Here is a 19,388-nt window from a genome sequence, read left to right as displayed (position 1 = left end):
GTTGGGGTTCCCACACGGCCATGTCTCCATTTCGTGTTTATGATAGACATTGGTACCACCTGTGCTAATTAGCCATCTAGCATGCACTATACACCTATGTGTAACAAAAGGCCGTTTGCATTTGTGAAATTATTTTGATATGAAAGTAAAGGGCTTTATGTTTCTAGGACCGTATCGCAATTGAGACTCGATCCACGTTTGGATGGAGTATTTGGCTGCCAGAACCATTCTACCTCTGCAAATAACATATTTGGACCTTAAGGATTAAGGGTAGACTCCTTATTAATAGTACATCTTGGGCTAGTTTGAATCTAGAGGCATGGACTCACCATATTAACAGTATAGTGTGATTATGGGCAGGATATTGATAAACCCCTCACATTGTTCACAGGTTGTAGGTTGTTCAAAACAAAATGCACAGGGAATCGTTAATCACAAAACTTGTTCAGTATTTAATGAAATTGTATACATTTTATTTAATTAAAGTCAATTCTACGAGACTGCTCCTGCAGAATCCCATCCTAAAATCTATGACTTTTAAGATGTGTATTCAGATTTCCCCTTACAGAAAATCTCTTCCCACACTTGTAGCACTGGTGAGGTTTTTCGCCAGTGTGAGTAAGCATGTGTCTTTTAAGGCCTCTTGCTGTAGTAAAACGTTTTGTGCACAGGGTGCAGGGGTATGGACGCTCTCCTGTGTGAGATCGCATATGAAGTGTTAGATGGCATGATGCTTTGAAGCCCTTTCCACAATGTTTACAGGTGTAGGGACATTCTCCTGTGTGTGATCGTGTATGCAGCCTCAGTTCTCCTGAGCTAAGGAATGCCTTACCACAGATGCTACATAAATAGTTTTTCTCTCCTGCATGCATCCGCATGTGTCTTGCTAGATGTTGGACAGATGTTTTCCCACAAATAGTGCAACAGTAGGGATGCTCCCCAGTGTGTGTGCGCACATGCCATTTGAGTGAACCTGCACACATGAATTTTCGGTCACAGTGAGAGCATTTGAATGGTCTTTCCCCTGTGTGAACTCGCTGATGTTTTTTCAGACCACACCTGGAAGAAAATCTTTTCTCGCACTGGTTACAATGGAATGGCAATGTGTGAATTCCTATATGTACTTTCAGGGTTTTGGAGCATTTGAAAACTTTACCACAATGAGTGCATTTGTGAGTCTTGATTATTGATGCATAGGGGATTCTTTTAGTGCTGCTTGAGGGAAAGGGGTGATCAGTCCCAGATTCCTTAGAACATAAAAGCTTCCGGTCCTCTCCTCGATGCCTAATCCTGATGTGCTGGTGGAGTTTTGCAATTTCAATGTGATTGAATGGGCATAGGGAGCAGGCAAGGTTGCGGGATGACATTCCATCATTAAATCCTGCAATGACAAGATCAGGAATTTAGATTGTATAATAGATGTTATCAATAATTTGATGACATGAGATCAGTGTTTAAATTCCTGAATACCCTTACCGTTATTGGGCACTGGGATACACAGAGCAGACGTCTCTGCCGTTGAAATGCCCATCTGCTCCTGTTGCTCCAAATCCTGCCTTATATAACTTATTTCATTGCAATCTTCATCTTCCCAGTACTCTTCACTCCGTCTCTCTTCCATTTCCTCCTCCTCTCTGTCCCCATTAGATTGTCCTTCTCGCTTTTCTCCATCTCTCGTTTTGTCAGAGCTGGGCTGCTCAGATCCAATGACAACTCTTATTGTTGGAGGGAGGGACAGTGTGGATAGGATGGTATCTGCAGTGTAATAAGAGAAATAACCTACGAAAGATGGCACACGTTACTCTTGCTATATTTTTCAGCAGCGTTTTCCTTTCTCTTACCATTACAGCTAATATGATTGTCGCTGACACCTGCATCATCAAGTTCAAATGACAGGAGTTTGGTTTGACTGGATGGAGACTTACCCTTTTTCAGGTTTCCATGATGCTGATGGTGCTGCAGAAGTGTCTTCAGCTCTTCAGTGTCAAATATGGCATGTCCACATTCCTCCAAGACAGAGGGGCCTGCACCAAGCCATGCTGCCGTCTGAGGAGCAGGGGAATATAGTGTTAAAATACAGTATGCCAGACAACTGATATTTTATACACATGGAGTATATTCCATTCAGTTGTACTCCAGCCATCTTTGCAAGCTTAAAACCTAGTGTAGACTAAAAGGTTCAAACTTATACTGTGATGCTTTATTCTGTACCTGTGTGAAGTCTGGTACAGGTAGCAGCTCCTCCAGTCTGGAGAGGAACTCCCACACCAGTAACCGCAGTGCTGTGTCATACCGAGGGCCGTAGTGTACTGGGAACACCACCTGAAAAATAGATAATTTATGACAAAGTCCGGTGCCAATGCTGATACAAGCAATAGTCACCTGCAAGTCACAAAACAGAAAGATCTTTTACCTGAAAGAAGTGCTCCCTCTCAGAAGGGTCTTCCAGCAGGGTTTGGACCAATTCCACAAAATTAGACTCTGTAGCCTTCAACTCATCATCATTACTCTGTCAGTAAGCATAAACAAACGACATCAGACATGAACTCAACATGTGGGCTGAAACCCCCCCGATATTTTTCTAAATATGCTGCCAAAATAAGTTAACTTACCTCTTTGTGTACAGAGAATTCTGTCAAAGAATGGATTTTATCCAGGTGAGGCTGGATGGTCACGAGGTCAGCTGTGCATTCATTACGACATAACTCTAGAACCAGCTGGAAAAGAGGTAGAAGTGAGGTAGCACCAGGGGAAAACATACTACAGTAGTAGCCAAAAGTTTTGAGAATGACACATTCATTTCCACAAAGTTTGCTGCTTCAGTGTCTTTTGATATTTGTCAGATGTTACGATTTCATAAGTGTCAAAGGCTTTTATTGACAATTACATGAAGTTGATGCAAAGAGTCAATATTTGCAGTGTTGACCCTTCTTTTTCAAGACCTCTGCAATCTGCCCTGGCATGCTGTCAATTAACTTCTGGGTCACATCCTGACTGATGGCAGCCCATTCTTGCATAATCAATGCTTGGAGTTTGTCAGAATTTGTGGGTTTTTGTTTGTCTACCCGCCTCTTGAGGATTGACCACAAGTTCTTAATGGGGAGTCTGGGGAGTTTCCTGGCCATGGACCCAAAATATTTTGTTCCCGAGCCACTTAGTTATCACTTTTGCCTTATGGTGCTCCATCATGCTGGAAAAGGCATTGTTCGTCACCAAACTGTTCCTGGATGGGTAGGAGAAGTTGCTCTCAGAGGATGTGTTGGTACCATTCTTTATTCATGGCTGTGTTCTTAGGCAAAATTGTGAGTGAGCCCACTCCCAAATTGCCATCATACAAACTGAGGCAGCAGACTTTGAAAATTAATATTTGTGTCATTCTCAAAACTTTTGCCACGACTGTACACTGAACAAAAATATAAACGTAAAGTTTGGTCCCATTTTGCATGAGCTGAAATAAAAGATCCCAGAAATGTTCCATATGCACAAAAGCTTGTTTCTCTCAAATGTTGTGCACCAATTTGTTACATCCCTGTTAGTGAGCATTTCTCCCAAAATAACCCCTCCACCTGACAGGTGTGGCATATCAAGAAGCGGATTAAACAGCATGATCGTTACACAGGGGCACCTTGTGCTGGGGACAATTAAATGCACCATTTTGTCGCACAACACAATGCCACAGATGTCAAGTTGAGGGAGGGTGCAATTGGCATGCGGACTGTGGCTGGTCATTTTAGAGACAGCTACCCGGACAGCTGATAAATGTGTTTGCACAACCAAAGAAATTCTGCACAAACTGTCAGAAACTGTCTCAGGGAAGCTCATCTGCTTCCTCACTAGTCTTCACGTGACTGCAGATCGTCGTCGTATCCGACTTCAGTGGGCAAATGCTCACCTTCAATGGCCACTGGCATGCTGGAGAAGTGTGCCCTTCACAGATGAATCCCAGTTTCTACTATACCGGGCAGATGGCAGACAGTGTGTATGGCGTTCTGTGGGTGAGTTGTTTACTGATGTCAATGTTGTGAACAGAGTGCCCCATGGTGGCGGTGGTGTTATGGTATGGGCAGGCATAAGCTACGGACAACGAACACAATTGTATTTTATCGATGGAAATTTGAATGCACTGAGATACTGTGACAAGATCCTGAGGCCCATTGTCATGCCATTTATCTGCCACCATCACCTCATGTTTCAGCATAATAATGCCCGGCCCCGTGCTGCAAGGATCTGAACACAATTCCTGGAAGCTGAAAATGTCCCAGTTCTTCCATGGCCTGCATACTCAGACATGTCACAAATTGAGCATGTTTGGGATGCCCTGGAACAACATGTAAGACAGCGTGTTCCAATTCCTGCCAATGGCTGTGCAAAGTTGCTGGATATTGGCGGGAACTGGAACACGCTGTTGATCCAGAGCATCCCAAACATGCTCAATGGGTGACATGTCTGGTGAGTATGCAGGCCATGGAAGAACAGGGACATTTTCAGCTTCCAGGAATTGTGTACAGATCCTTGCGACATGCTGTGCATTATCATGCTGAAACATGAGGTTGCTGGATATTGAAGAGGAGTGGGCCAACGTTCCACAATCAACAGCCTGATCCATTCTGCGAAGGAGATGTGATGTGCTGAATGAGGCAAATGGTGGTCACACCAGATACGGACTGGTTTTCTGATCCACGCCCCTACCTTTTTAAAGGTACCTGTGACCAACAAACGCATATCTGTATTCTTAGTCATGTGAAATCCATAGATTAGGGCTTCATTTATTTCAATTGACTGATTTCCTTATATGAAAATCTTAAATTGTTGCATATTGCGTTTATATTTGTGACTAGTTGCTGCCCATAGTTTTATCGGAATCCTCTGCATTTGCACCTCTCACCGTTGCTCTCAGACCCAGGAGGAGTTGGGTCCTCTGCCTGGAACTCAGCAGCTCTGGAACCACCTCTGTCACCAAAGTCACAAACTCCTCCAGTTTCCCAAAATGCTTTACAGTATGCTGCTGAGCCACTTGCCACAAGAATGCTGACATCAGGCGTAATGGTGGAGCAAGGAGACGTAGGGAGGAGAGAGTTAAACGGGAACCTACAGTGGGAAACACAAACAAGAATATGTATTACATAATAATAATATCCTAGGACAGTTTAAACCAAAAGTATTGTATAGGTTTGATCTAAAAATGCCTTTAGCTAGGGTTTGGGATGCTAGCCAGCTTCAGTAAACATCTATGAAGCCAGGGACCATTTTAAAAGCACTCACACAAACAACATAGGGGCCACGTTAACATTTTGAGAATGTATAGTACAACTTAATTTACCAGAGTCTTCTGCCTCGGGCAAGGACTTAAGCTGAGACGACTCCAAAAGCATTGAAGTTATTGTTCGCTGACTGAGGACAGCATCCATGATGGCAAACCATCTTGTTCCACGAACATTGGAACTATTTTTGCTAGTGTCATTCTTGATTTTTTTGTATTCCTGTTTCAGCTTTTTTATTTTCTCTCTGCACTGCTTAGATGTCTTCGTAGATCCGAGGGCAGCAAGCTCAGAACTAAGTTTGGTGAAGACTCTCTTGTTTCTCACTGTGGAGAGAAGCTGCTCCTGAACACTCCCATCTGCCCAGAGTGTTAACAACGCATGGACCTCCTCAGGTGACCAGCTGGCTCGAGATTCATCTGTGAATGCACCAGATCTGTTAAAAGCACTTAAACTGGCAAACAATGTTACCTAGCAAGTTTAAACAGTTTTCCAAAAATGTGTACTATACTGAGCAAAAATAAAAACATTCAACAATTTCAGTGAGTTACAGGTCATATGAGGAAATCAGTCAATTGAAATAAATTCATTAGGCCCTAATCTATGAACAGTTGAAGTCGGACATTTACATACACTTAGGTTGGAGTCATTAAAACTCATTTTTCAACCACTCCAAAAATGTCCAAAAGTATTTTTCCAACAATTGTTTAGACAGATTATTTCACTTATAATTCACTATAATCACAATTCCAGTGGGTCAGAAGTTTACATACACTAAGTTGACTGTGCCTTTTAAACAGCTTGGAAAATTCCAGAAAATTATGTCATGGCTTTGGGCTAATTGACAGAATTTGAGTCAATTGGAGGTGTACCTGTGGATGTATTTCAAAGCCTACCTTCAAACTCAGTGCCTCTTTGCTTGACATCATGGGAAAATCAAAAGAAATCAGACAAGACCCCAGTAAAATAAGTTGTAGATCTCCACAAGTCTAGTTCATCCTAAGGAGCAATTTACAAAACGCCTGAAGGTACCACATTCATCTGTACAAAAAAATTGTACATGAGTAAAAACAGCATGGAACCACGCAGCAGTCATACCGCTCAGGAAGGAGAGGCATTCTGTCTCCTAGAGATGAACCTACTTTGGTGAGAAAAGTGCAAATCAATCCCAGAACAACAGCAAAGGACCTTGTGGAGATGCTGCAGGATACAGGTACAAAAGTATCTATATCCACAGTAAAAATGAGTCCTATGTCGACATAACCTGAAAGGCAGCTCGGCAAGGAAGAAGCCACTGCTCCAAAACCGCCATAAAAAAAAGTCAGACTACGGTTTGCAACTGCACATGGGGACAAATATCGTACTTTTTGGAGAAATGTCCTCTGGTCTGACGAAAAACAAAAATAGAACTGTTTGGCCATAATGACAATCTTTATGTTTGGAGAAAAAGGGGGTGGCTTGCAAGCCAAAGAACACCATCCCAACTGTGAAGCACGGGAGTGCTTTGCTGCAGGAGGGACTGGTGCATTTCAAAATAGATGGCATCATGAGACAGGAAAATTGTGGATATATTGAAGCAATATCTCAAGATGTCAGGAAGTTAAAGCTTGGTCGCAAATGGGTCTTCCAAATGGACACCAAGCATACTTCCAAAGTTGTGGAAAAATGGCTTAAGGACAACAAAGTCAAAGTATTGGAGTGGCCATCAAAGCCCTGACCTCAATCCCATAGAAGATTTGCTGGCAGACATGAAAAAGCGTGTGCGAGCAAGGAGTCCTACAAATCTGACTCAGTTACACCAGCTGTGTCAGGAGAAATGGGCCAACATTCACCCAACTTATTGTGGGAAGCTTGTGGAAGGCTATCTGAAATGTAATTGGGTTTGTTGTCCGCCACCATGGGATACTCTGTTCACAACATTGACATCAGCAAACCGCTCACCCACACGGCGCCATACACCTGGGCTGCGGTTGTGAGGCCGGTTAGATGTACTGCCAAATTCTCTAAAGCTACGTTGGAGACAGCTTATGGTAGAAAAATTTACATTAAATCCACCCATATAGACAATGAGGTGAAGGCGGCGCAACAGCGCCTCTTCAATCTCAGGAGGTTGAAGAAGTTCCCTCAAACTTTTATAGATGCACAATTGAGCCTGTCTGGCTGTATCACCGCATGGCGTTGTATGGCATGGCAACTGCACCGCCTGTAACCGCAGAGCTCTCCAGAGGGTGGTACGGTCTGCCCACCGCATCACCGGGGGCAAACTACCTGCGCTCCAGAACACCTATAGCACCCGATGTCACAGGAAGGCCAAAAAGATTGTCATGGACATCAACCACCCGAGCCACGGCCTGTTCTATCACTCAGAAAGCCAGGTAAGTACAGGTGCATCAAAGCTGGGACTGAGACAGAAGCTGTTTTTCAATCTCAAGGCCATCACTGTTAAATAGCCATCACTAGCCAGCTACCACCGGGTTATTCAACACTGCACCTTAGAGGCTGCTGCCCTATATACATAAAATCACTGGTCACTTTAGTAATGTTTACATACTGTATTCTATTGCACTGTATTTTAGTCAATGCCACTCTGACATTGCGCAATCTAATATTTACGGTACCAGTCAAAAGTTTAGGCATACATACTCATTCCAGGATTTCATTATTTTTACTATTTTTTACATTGTGGAATAGTGAAGACATCAAAACTATGAAATAACACATATGGAATCATGTAGTAACCAAAGAAGTGTTAAACAAATACAAATATATATTTTTGTAGATTCTTCAAAGTAGCCACCCTTTGCCTTTGACAGCTTTGCACACACTTGGCATTCTTTCAACCAGCTTCATGAGGTAGTCACCTGGAATGCATTTTAATTAACAGGTGTGCCTTAAGTTAATTTGTGGAATTTATTTACTTAATCAGTTTGAGCCAATCAGTGGTGTTGTGACAAGATAGGGGTGGTATACAGAAGACAGCCCTATTTGGTAAAATACCAAAGTCCATATTATGGCAAGAGCAGCTCAAATAAGCAAAGAGAAATGACAGTCCATTGCTTTAGGTCTGTCGATCTGGAGAATTTTAACAACTTTGAAAGTTTCTTCAAGTGCAGTCGCAAAAACCATCAAGCGCTATGATGGAACTGGCTCTCATGAGGACCGCCACAGAAAAGGAATACCCAGAGTTACCTCTGCTGCAGAGGACACGTTCATTCAATTTACCCGCCTCAGAAATTGCAGCCCAAATAAGTTCAAATAACAGACATCTTAACATCAACTGTTCAGAGGAGACTGCGTGAATTAGGCCTTCATGGTCAAATTGCTGCAAAGAAACCCCTACTGAAGGACACCAATAAGAAGAAAACACTTGCTTGGGCCAAGAAACACGAGCAATGGGCAATGGAAATCTGTCCTTTGGTCTGATGAGTTCAAATTTGAGATTTTTAGTTCCAACCGCCGTGTCTTTGTGAGACGCAGAGTAGGTGAACGGATGATCTCCGCATGTGTGGTTCCCACTGTGAAGCATGGAGGTGCTGTGATGGTGCTTTGCTTGTGACACAGAATTATTTATAGTTCAAAGCACACTTAACCAGCATGGCTACCACAGCATTCTGCAGAGATATGCCATCCCATCTGATTTGGACTTAGTGGACTATCATTTGTTTTTCAACAGGACACTGACCCATCTGCTGCTTCAGATGACTTGGCCTCCACAATCACCCGACCTCAACCCAATTGAGATGGTTTGGGATGAGTTGGACCACAGAGTGAAGGAAAAGCAGCCAACAAGTGTTCAGCATATGTGGGAACTCCTTCAAGACTGTTGGAAAAGCATTCCATGTGAAGCTGGTTGAGAGAATTCCAAGAGTGCACAAAGCTGTCATCAAGGCAAAGGGTGGGAACTTAGAATCTCATACATTTTGATTTGTTTAACACTTGGTTTCTACATGATTCCATAACTGTTATTTCATAGTTTATCTTCACTATTAGTCTACAATGTAGAAAATAGTAAAAATATAGAAATACCCTTGAATGAGTAGGTGTCCAAACTTTTGACTGGTACTGTATGTTTCTTAATTCCATCCTTTTACTTGTGTGTATTGTTGAGAATTGTTAGATACTACTGCACTGTTGGAGCTAGCAGCACAAGCATTTCGCTACATCTGAAATAACATTTGCTTAATGTGTGTGTGACAAATAACATTTTATTTGAAAACTGCACATTTTAGAGTGTCCATTGTCCCCAGCACAAAACGGTGCATTTGATTGTCCCCAGCACAAGGTGCACCTGTGTAACGACCATTCTGTTTAATCAGCTTATTGATATGCCACACCTGTCAGGTGTGTGGAAAATCTTGGCAAACAAGTTTGTTGATCAAATTTGAGAGAAATAAGCTTTTTGTGCGTTTGGAAAAAATTACGAGGATCTATTATTTCAGCTCATGAAACATGGGACCAACACTTTACATGTTTTGTTTATGTTGTTTGTTTCTCATTGACTATTTTACTGCCTGGTCCCTCTGATCGTTAGCAGACATTGAGTCCGTAAAAAAGGTTCAGAAACTAGACTAGATGACTTACCATAATATTCTGTTTCTAGAGGGGAATCAGTCGACTCCAACAGCACAGTAGGTGAATTTATCTTAGTAGCGGAGGTTCCAAGACGGTGACCAATGAAACCATGGACCTCGCCAGGTGTCCAACTGGATGGAGATTTGTCTGTGGAAGCAACAGATCAGTTGACAAACAATATTAACTTCCGAGCTTCCAGTCGCAGGCCAATTTAGTGTTTTGAAAATGTCACTAGTGTTGATGCTGTACTAGGCAGCTTAACTTACCAGAATCTTTCACTTCTTGTGGGGAATTAGGTTGAGTTGTCGCCAAAATATTTCCATCTGAATCTATTACCAAAGTACTTGGTTGGTGACGGAGGACACTATCCATGATGGCAAACCATCTTTCTCTACGGCGGTTGTAGCTCCTCTTCTTATTGTTGTCCTTGATTTTATAATACTCTTGTTTCAGCTTTTTTATTTTCTCTCTGCACCTCTTTGACGACCTGTTAAATCTCAAGGCAGCGAGCTCTGAACTAAGTTTGGTAAAGACGCTCTCGTTTCTCACTGATGAGAGAAGCTGCTCCTGAACACTCCTGTCTGCCCAGAGTCGTAACAATGCATGGACCTCCTCAGGCGTCCAGCGGAATGGAGATTCATCTGTGAATGCACCAGATCAGTTGAAGGACACAAGAAAACGCAGATAAAATGTTATCCAGTAAGGTCATAGGCCATTTAGGCCTACTAAAAATGTAATGGATCAGCCGTTGTTTCTGTAAATGTAATGTTTCTGAACTTACCATAATCTTCCGCTTTTTTGGGGGAATCAGCAGACTCCAACAGCCTAGAAGCTGAATTTATCCTGCCAGACCCTGAAGTCCCTGAACGGTGACTAAAGAGACTGTGGACCTCATCAGGCATCCAACTGGATGGTGACTTGTCTGTGGAAGCACCAGATAACGAGTACTCACACAAACAGGGACATAATAACTAGCAAAGATTGTGTAACACGGTATGTGAGAGCTTTGTACTGTACTGCCTAGGCCAGAGGTCTGGGCTTAGCATGTGGCACAAGCTGTTTCATTCCCACCGCTGCTGTCAATGTAGCGGGAAAGAAGATAGCTGCATCGTGGCTTTTACTGTGCAGATGCAAGCACCTAACGGACTGCACCGCAAAAGCCTGGGCCTCTGGGCAGAGCTGTATATTGCTAACATATGCAGTGTTAACCTACATTTGTAAGTAGACTTAGCTATGGAATGACCATTCACCATTTCCTAATGTTACTTAGTTTATAACAATGGGAAACCAGTGGAGGCTGGTGGGAGGAGTAATGGCTGGAATGGTATCAAACATATGGAAATCACATTGACTCCAATCAGCCCGTTCTCCTATAGCTCCTCCCACCAGCCTCCACTGTGGGAAACGCATGGAAAGTCACATTGGTGTTGGCATGATGAAAAATAGGCCATGGCCCAATACTTTTTTTGCCTGGTCTCCTGGGGTGGAAATACAGGCCAAGGGTAAACCAATGATATATATATATATATATATATTATATTATATACACACACACACTAGACCAGTTATAGTGGGCGCTGTGTTGAAGCCACCGTGCCTCCATCTTGGCACTCCTCCACATTGTAAAAAAATATTTTGGAAGCTATAAAAAAAATGCATTTATGGTCTACATTCGTTTTTGCCACATGGATTTAATTACAGACACCTTAATGCATCCTTTTAAATTAGATTGTGCGCTAAGTATGCAAATAATAATCAAATGGAAACCCAGACTATTTGCATTGCCCCCCCACCCTCTTCTACTCTTATTATCTATGCATAGTCACTTTAATAACTCTACCTACATGTACATATTACCTCAATTACCTTGACACGGTGCCCCCGCACATTGTACCAGTACCCCCTGTATATAGCCCAGCTATTGTTATTTACTGCTTGCTCATTAATGATTTGTTATTCTTCTCTTATTTTTTGTATTTTCTTAACTGCATTGTTAGTTGTAAGTAAGCATTTCACTGTAAGGTGTACGTACACCTGTTGTCAACGCATTGTGACAAAAACAATTTGATTCAATAAAAAAAACATTTTCCTTAAAGTATATATTACAAATGTTACTGTCCACGAGAACAAAAAAAAGACTTAAATACATGTAATTTTGTCCTTCAAAAACATTTCATTGATATACTGTATAATTCCATTCAATCCTATAGAGGACTGCTGCTACTGGGGAGTGCCAATATGGCCGACCGGTGGCTTCAAAGCTTCTCAATGGCCAATACATTGTAGTAGCGATCCAGAGTTTATATACAGCCTGGTGTAAAACCCTACTTTGGAACAGGGACATTACTCTAAATTACCGGGATCTTCCTCCTCTGGTGGGGCATCAGGCGTGGACTCCAAAATATTTTGAGAATTCATTACCAAGCCAGACTCCAATAAGGTACCACTTGGTTGGTGACCGAGGACACTATCCATGATGGCAAACCATTTTCTTCTAAGACAGGTGGCGGCATTCTTGTTTTCGTCGTCCTTGATTTTTTTGTATTCCTGTTTCAGCTTCTTTATTTTCCACCTGCACTGTGTCGATGTTTTGATGAAGCCTAGGGCATCAAGCTCTGAACTAAGTTTGATAAAGACTCTCTCGTTTCTCACTGCTGTGAGAAGCTGCTCTTGAACACTCCCGTCTGCCCAGCGTGTTAACAATGCCACTACCTCCTCAGGTGCCCATTGACAGGGATTTTTTGTTTTCCATGGTTATGTATTTTCTATTTGTAATAGTTTATAGAATACCCTTTTCACAATAGTCTGCCCTTTTCACAATAGTCTGCCTAGCACGGTTCGGATATTGCAAAGATGTGTATAACTAAACCAAGATAGACCACAGCCTGTCGTTTCAAACGGTAACAAATGAGCAATAGTGGGCAGAACAAGCAATGAGGTAGGCAGAGCCAAGCAGAAGCAAGCGTGATCCTATTGGCACGCTCATTTGCATTTCTCCGTTGAGAAACGCCTACTCTGAAGTGCGCGTGAGCAATAACTCAATTCGCCTTTGCACGCCTTGTAAACAACGCAAATTTTTTAAACTTTGGCCAAGGGTCAAGTTTACCAAACTTAGTCCACTCCGTTCGTAACATATTGTAGTTTTGGGAACAGAAAACTGTATTGAGATCAAATGTTTAATTTATGAGTAAATTAGCAGAATGTCGGCCAAAATCCATCTCGTTCCAACTTCTCCCACTGCCGGCCACTGGGCTTCCTCTCACTACCATATTTGGTAGTGAGTGGAAACTTCAACCGGATTCTCCACATTCATACATCCGGTGAAATAGCGGTCTTATTGTTTCATCTGTGATAAAAGTGGGCCGAGATAGCCCACCTATTGGTCAGAAACAAGAAACACAAATCACTTCCGTTGTTTTTCCCAAATCCTTCAAAATAAGAGTTTTCCCAAAGATGAAAGGGATTAGTTATCAATCTCTTTGACATTCCCAATGGATCTTGGTTACAGCAAAAAAAGTTAAAGGTCCAATGCAGCCGTTTTTTATCTCAATATCAAAACATTTTGATATTGAGCTACTGAGTGGCGCAGCGGTCTAAAGCACTGCATCTCAGTGCTAGAGGTGTCACTACAGACCCTGGTTTGATTCCACAACCGCCGTGATTGGGAGTCCCATAATGTGGCGAACAATTGGCCCAGCGTCGTCCGGGGTAGGCCGTCATTGTAAATAAGATTTTTTCTGAACTGACTTGCCTAGCTAAATAACACATTTCTGGGTAACAATTAAGTACCTCACTGTGATAGTTTAATTAAAATGGTCAAAAATAAACAAAAATACCTTCTTAGCAAAAAAACTATTTCTCAAGCAAGAATTTTGCTCTGAGTGGGTAGGGGAAAACAAGCTTTGGTTTGGAACCCTTTTTATTGGTCTATTAACAAATTTAGCACCTCATGGTGTCACCAGGCAGGCTAAAACTCCATCCCACCAAAACAGGCTGAAAGTTCATGCAGCCTTTTCAAACAGGTCTTAAACATTTCTGACAAGTTATAAATAGCTCTCAAAGGTGTGCCATGACTGACATAACAAGAGGAAAACTGATGATGGATTACCCAATTTTGAAATTTCAGCTTGTGCATTTTACTATTACAACTTTCAAGAGTACGTTGAAGGGGTGGGGACCACTGATATAGGATGTGTGCTGGCAAACCTATTTTTTGTTCATGAATAATTACAAAAAAATACTCTATTAATAAACGTATCCAGAAAATTGCCAATATCCGTTATGATTCTCATTTTGTCCATATACTGGCACAGCCCAAATTCACAGTTTCAACTACTTCAAGAAGTAATGTTGCAGTCTAGCTCAGTGCTGCCCCCTCTCGTTGAGTAACTCGAGTTGAAGGCAGACCGGGGTACTGCAGGCTGCAATTAGCAGCTAAATTATAATTTCTTCTATGTGCTATTTTAAAATAATTGTTTCAAAGACATACATCTGGTGTAATAGAAGCAAATTTTGGTACCATGATTGTCTTTGATTTTGTTCTATTTTTATTCACAGATAGACCACGAAGATTGCCATTTTCCTATTCGCCATTTTCCTATTCGGGGTCGGCCTTGAACTTCAATGAAAGGGGGAGTCCTTCTCCCCTGTTTAAAGCAGTGTGCGGAAGGGGTGGGGCTTTGTCTGAGAGTTTCCTTTTGCAAGGGTGGAGACTACTTCCTATTTGGCACAACACAACTCTCAATTGTTAACACGTTTGGACCCAGAAGTAAATAAGGAAGCTGACCAAATTTCACAATAATTTACTTCTGGGAAACCTGAGATCACCAAAAGGTGCAAGTTGCTCCAAAACAATCCTCACCCAAGCACATACAGGCACATTAAACAACAAAGGGAACTTTTAACCATGAATACACATAAATAGACCAAATTGTAAATGTTAAACATGATTGCCTACATAACAAAGGATATAGAGAACTTTATTACGACAAGGTTGTTGGCAATGCACCTTAACAGCACACTGGTCAGAAATAGCCGGCGGTTGTTTGTTTGTTTGTGTGAGTGCTTTTATCTGATCTGGTGCTTTTCCAGACAAATCATCATCCAGTTGGACACCTGATGAACTTCCACAAACTTCAAGGTCTGGGGTGAGAACTTGCTTTTGTAGTCTACTCAATCTGATTCCCCGCAAGAAATGTCGAATTCTGGTAGGTTCTCTCATACAGTCTCTCGTACACATTTTTTTTTTTTTACACAGTAACTTCGCCTGTTACCACAAGCTTGGTAGTTAATATTGATTATGTGAGTACTGTCAACTGAGCTGTTGCTTCCACAGAGCAATCTTCATCCAGTTGGACAACTGATGAGGTCACCAACCAGGATCTTCAGGGTATGAGATGATAAATTCAGCTACTGTGCTGCTGGAGCCGACTTAATAACCGGATTCCCCTTTAAAACAGGAACCTTATGGTAAGTAATTTAGTACAGTCTTTCTCAACCTTTTTTGTACCAGGGATTAGCAAAATGTGTTCCTCTTCCTTGGTAGACTGCTTGGATAGAAACTAGCTTACTACTACTAGCTAACTAAGTTAATGTCTGCTAACCATCTGAGGGACTGGCCAGTAATAGCAAGAATTTGAAAAACACTTATCTAGTACACATTTTTCATAAACTGTACAATAAACTTGCTAGCTTATATTGTTTACCAGTTTCTGACTGCTTTCAACTGATGTGGTTCTTTCACATTAAAATCGGGATACAGCTGAACGTCTCAGGAGATCCATGCATTAAAACTCTGAGCAGATGAGTGTTCAAGAGCAGCTTCTCGCCTATAAAAACAAGCATGTCTGTGCAAATTTAGTTCAGAGTTTGCTGCACTTGGATTTAACGGAACTTTGAAGCAATGCAGAGAAAAGTTTTTAAAAATCTGAAACAGGAATAAAGAAACCTCAAGGGTGACAACAAGATGAGTGGTTCCATCTATCTTGAAGAAAGCTGTTTTGTCGTCATCGATAGAGTCCTCACTCACCTATCAAAAACTCAGGCTTATTCCTTTCCAGGAGCAGAAGACTGGTAAGTTAACTTTTACTGTGTACATTTTTTAAGTTTGTGTGAGGGCTTTCACAATGGTGACTGGCTAGTTAAGTAGCTATTTGCTGATGATGGCTAGTTTCCTAATGTTTTTCTGGATACATTTTTTAAAATAACTTTTATAACTTTTTTATAAGTATTTCCAATATGTCATTGGCTTTTACGCTATGATAATTTCTTGTTTGTGTTTCCCACTGTAGTTCCCGGTTTAAAGCTGTCCTTACTGTGTCTCCTTGCTCCACCATTACGCCTGATGTCAGCATTCAGGTGGCAAGTGGCTTGGCAGCATATTGTAAAGCATTATGGGAAACTGGAGGAGTTTGTGACTTTGGTGACAGAGGTGGTTCCAGAGCTGCTGAGTTCTAGGCAGAGGACCCAACTCCTCCTGGGTCTGAGAGCAAGGGTTTGTGAGGTGGAAATGCAAAGGATTCTGATAAAGTATGGGCAGCTACAACTAACAATAAGTATGTTTTCCCCTGGGGCTGCCTCTAACATGTCTACCTCTTTTTTCAGCTGGTTCTGGAGTTGTGAGTCAGGGAGAGCACCGGTGACCTTGTCCATCCAGCCTCACCTAGACAAAATCCATTTGTTAACAGAATACGCTATACACAAGAAGGTAAGTTAACTTATGCTTTAAGTTGAAGAAAATATAAACTTTTCAGCCTTATGTTGAGGTTGACTTCATGTCTGAAGTAATTTGTTTTGTTTGTTTATGCTTACTGACAGAGTAATGATGATGAGTTGGAGGCTACAGTCTAACTTTGTGGAGTTGGTCCAAACTCTGCTGGGAGACCCTTCTGAGAGGGAGCACTTCTTCAGGTGCGTATTTAATGCATCCGTAAGTGCATTTGTTTTTGGCACAGTAGTCACGTCAAAGCTAAGTGTTGCTATTATTGACATTGTTAATTGTCACATTAACAGGAGATGATTGCAGACTTTTCCACATGAAAAATGATCCCCGAAAGCCATGCTGAAGAAAATATTTGCCACCTGACTTATTGTGTGTTAAATTGTCTATTTTTCAGGAGGTATTCCCAGTACATTACGGCCCTCGGCATGACACAGCACTGCAGGTACTGGTGTGGGAGTTCCTCTCCAGATTGGAGGAGCTGCTACCTGTACCAGACTTCAGACAGGTACAGATTGAAACATCAGTGCCCATCAAGTATTGAGGCGCCTCCCAAGTGGCACAGTGCTTGCTGTCCAGGCTCTGTCGCAGCCGGGCCACGACCGGGAGACCCATGGGGCGGCGCACAATTGGCCCAGTGTCATCAGGGTTAGGGGAGGGTTCTGCCAGCAGGGATGTTTTTTTCTCATCACGCTCTAGCGACTCCAATGCACACTGACACGATCGCCAGGTGCACAGTGTTTCCTCCGACACATTGGTGTGCCTGGCGTCCTTCGCCTCTCCCAAGTCCGTACGGGAGTTGGGACTGACTACCAATTGGATACCACGAAATTGGGGAGAAAAAAGAGATGGGAAAAAAATATGTTAAAAAGTATTGAGTGCTGATCACTGTTTTAAAAAAATGTTGGACTGAGGACTATGGTGAGCTGAAGGAAAACATCTACTCAATGCGCAAGGCTCTGGCATGCAGAGAAGGAACAATACAAATTATACAGTGTTGAATTCAATGTAAAATCTAAAGCATTGAAAAACACTGAAATGTAATCGATTACAAATTTATGCAGCACCAGCATCATGGAAACCCGAAAAAGACTAAGTCTCCATCCAGAATTATGTATTTGTCACTGAGTATGTTAAATTCTTTGTCTGGTATGTAGTGGAAGACAATGTATGGCAAGAGTGTAATTTACTGGATCAGTATGTTCTGTCTTTCCTAGGTTATTTGTCTTACTACACTGCAGATACCATCCTGTCCCTCCCTCCAACAATAAGAGTTGTCATTAGCTCGGAGCAGGCCAGCTCTGACAAAATGAGGTCATGCTCAGATGGAGATAAATGCTTCAAGAATGGGACAGATAGAGCAGGAGAAGAGAGAGAAGGACAATCTAATGGGGTCAGAGAGGAGGAAAAAGATAGGCAGACTGAAGAGGACTTCTGGTCCGTGTATCCCAGTACCCAGCAACGGCAAGGAAATTCAAGTAATTACTAAAATATTTGACTTCATTTTACAGCATTATTATCACTGTTATTTATCTGGTATTTAAAATGAAATTACTTAACAATTGGTACCATATCGTAATTAGCAACTTGGAAATGAACAGAATATGTAAATTCTTGATAACAATTGGTACATCCTTGTGTTCTTTGCCAAATAACATCAATGCTTATCTTTTGTTTATGTACTTTGTAAGTAAATACCTGATAATCAGCAAGTTGTTAAATGTAGTGTTACTCAAAATTGATTTCTCAAATGATAATTCATTCATCTGGACTTCTTAAGCAATCTGGGCTCCTAATTTTGGCATTGCAGGTTTGAATAGTGACATGGCATCCCAGGTCCTTGCCTGCTCTCTGCACATTCTCTCATATTATGTTAAAACTCCACCAGCACATCAGGATTAAGCATGGCGGTGAGGACAGGAAGCTTCTACGCTTTAAAGAATCTGGGACTGAAAGCACCTTTCCTCAAGCAGCACAAAACTCCCCCAGCGTATCAGCACTAGGCACCAAAGGAAGAACTGGAAGCGCCTCAACTCTAAAGAATCTGGGAATGATAATTCCCGTCCCACACGCAGCACAAAACTACTTCACCAGCACATCAGGACTAGGCACCAAGGGGATGAATGGAAGTGTCAACACTCTGAAGAATCTGGGACAGAAAACTCCCTGGAAAAACGTAAGAATTCACACATTTCCATTCTGTTGTAGCCAGTGTGAGAGAAGATTCTCGACCAGATTAGATCTCAAAAGACATCAACGAGCTCACACAGGGGAAAGACCATTCAAATGCTCTCACTGTGATGTGTGCATATTCACTCAAAATGCATGTACACACACACACTGTGGAGAGTCCCTACTCTTGCACCATTTGTGGGAAGACATCTGTTCAACATCTAGCTAGACACATGCGGCTGCATAAAAACTATTTATGTAGCATCTGTGGTAAGGCATTCCTTAGCTCAGGAGAACTAATGCTGCATACATGATCACACACAGGAGAATGTCCCTACACCTGTGAATGTTGTGGAAAGAGTTTCAAAGCAGCATGCCATGTTCAGATTCATGTACAAAGATTTCAAGTAGGGGAGTGTCCATACCCCTGCACCCTGTGCACAACACATTGTCATTCTCATGGAACATACAAGACATGTTAATTCACACGGGTGAGAAACATCACCAGTGGTCCAAGTGTGGGAAGAGATTTCTTTAAAGGAAACTCTGAAAACGCATCTTAATATTAAAAGGCATGGATTTTAAGATATTCCAGAAAGATCATATTAGTTATGCATAAAGTCTGGTAGATGGTGTTACTTCCTACCGTAACCTTATTTCCCGTACAA

At 42.0% G+C, this 19,388-nt stretch overlaps 1 protein-coding gene and 1 long non-coding RNA gene across 2 annotated transcripts; one reads left to right on the top strand and one right to left on the bottom strand.

Moving 5' to 3' along the window:
- Nucleotides 1–428: 428 nt before the first annotated feature.
- Nucleotides 429–12,750, bottom strand: LOC109909174 (uncharacterized). The gene is made up of 12 exons (XM_020508170.2): nucleotides 12,188–12,750; nucleotides 10,612–10,752; nucleotides 10,097–10,471; nucleotides 9,840–9,977; nucleotides 5,321–5,677; nucleotides 4,886–5,088; nucleotides 2,613–2,717; nucleotides 2,414–2,509; nucleotides 2,212–2,322; nucleotides 1,926–2,046; nucleotides 1,477–1,779; nucleotides 429–1,381 (listed from the first exon to the last, which is right to left on the bottom strand). The coding sequence occupies exons 1-12, from the start codon at nucleotides 12,303–12,305 to the stop codon at nucleotides 522–524; spliced, it is 2,928 nt and encodes a 975-aa protein (XP_020363759.1). The 5' UTR covers nucleotides 12,306–12,750; the 3' UTR covers nucleotides 429–521.
- A 2,420-nt stretch (nucleotides 12,751–15,170) lies between these two features.
- LOC109909193 (uncharacterized) lies at nucleotides 15,171–19,388 on the top strand. Its single transcript, XR_004203951.1, has 7 exons — nucleotides 15,171–15,902; nucleotides 16,121–16,358; nucleotides 16,434–16,536; nucleotides 16,647–16,739; nucleotides 16,946–17,056; nucleotides 17,766–18,026; nucleotides 18,359–19,388. It is a non-coding gene; the product is annotated as an uncharacterized LOC109909193 (long non-coding RNA).

Source organism: Oncorhynchus kisutch, linkage group LG18, assembly GCF_002021735.2.
Source record: "Oncorhynchus kisutch isolate 150728-3 linkage group LG18, Okis_V2, whole genome shotgun sequence".
Lineage (NCBI taxonomy): Eukaryota > Metazoa > Chordata > Actinopteri > Salmoniformes > Salmonidae > Oncorhynchus > Oncorhynchus kisutch.
Note: the sequence above shows the minus strand (reverse complement) of the source record. Positions and strands in the feature narration are given on the sequence as shown.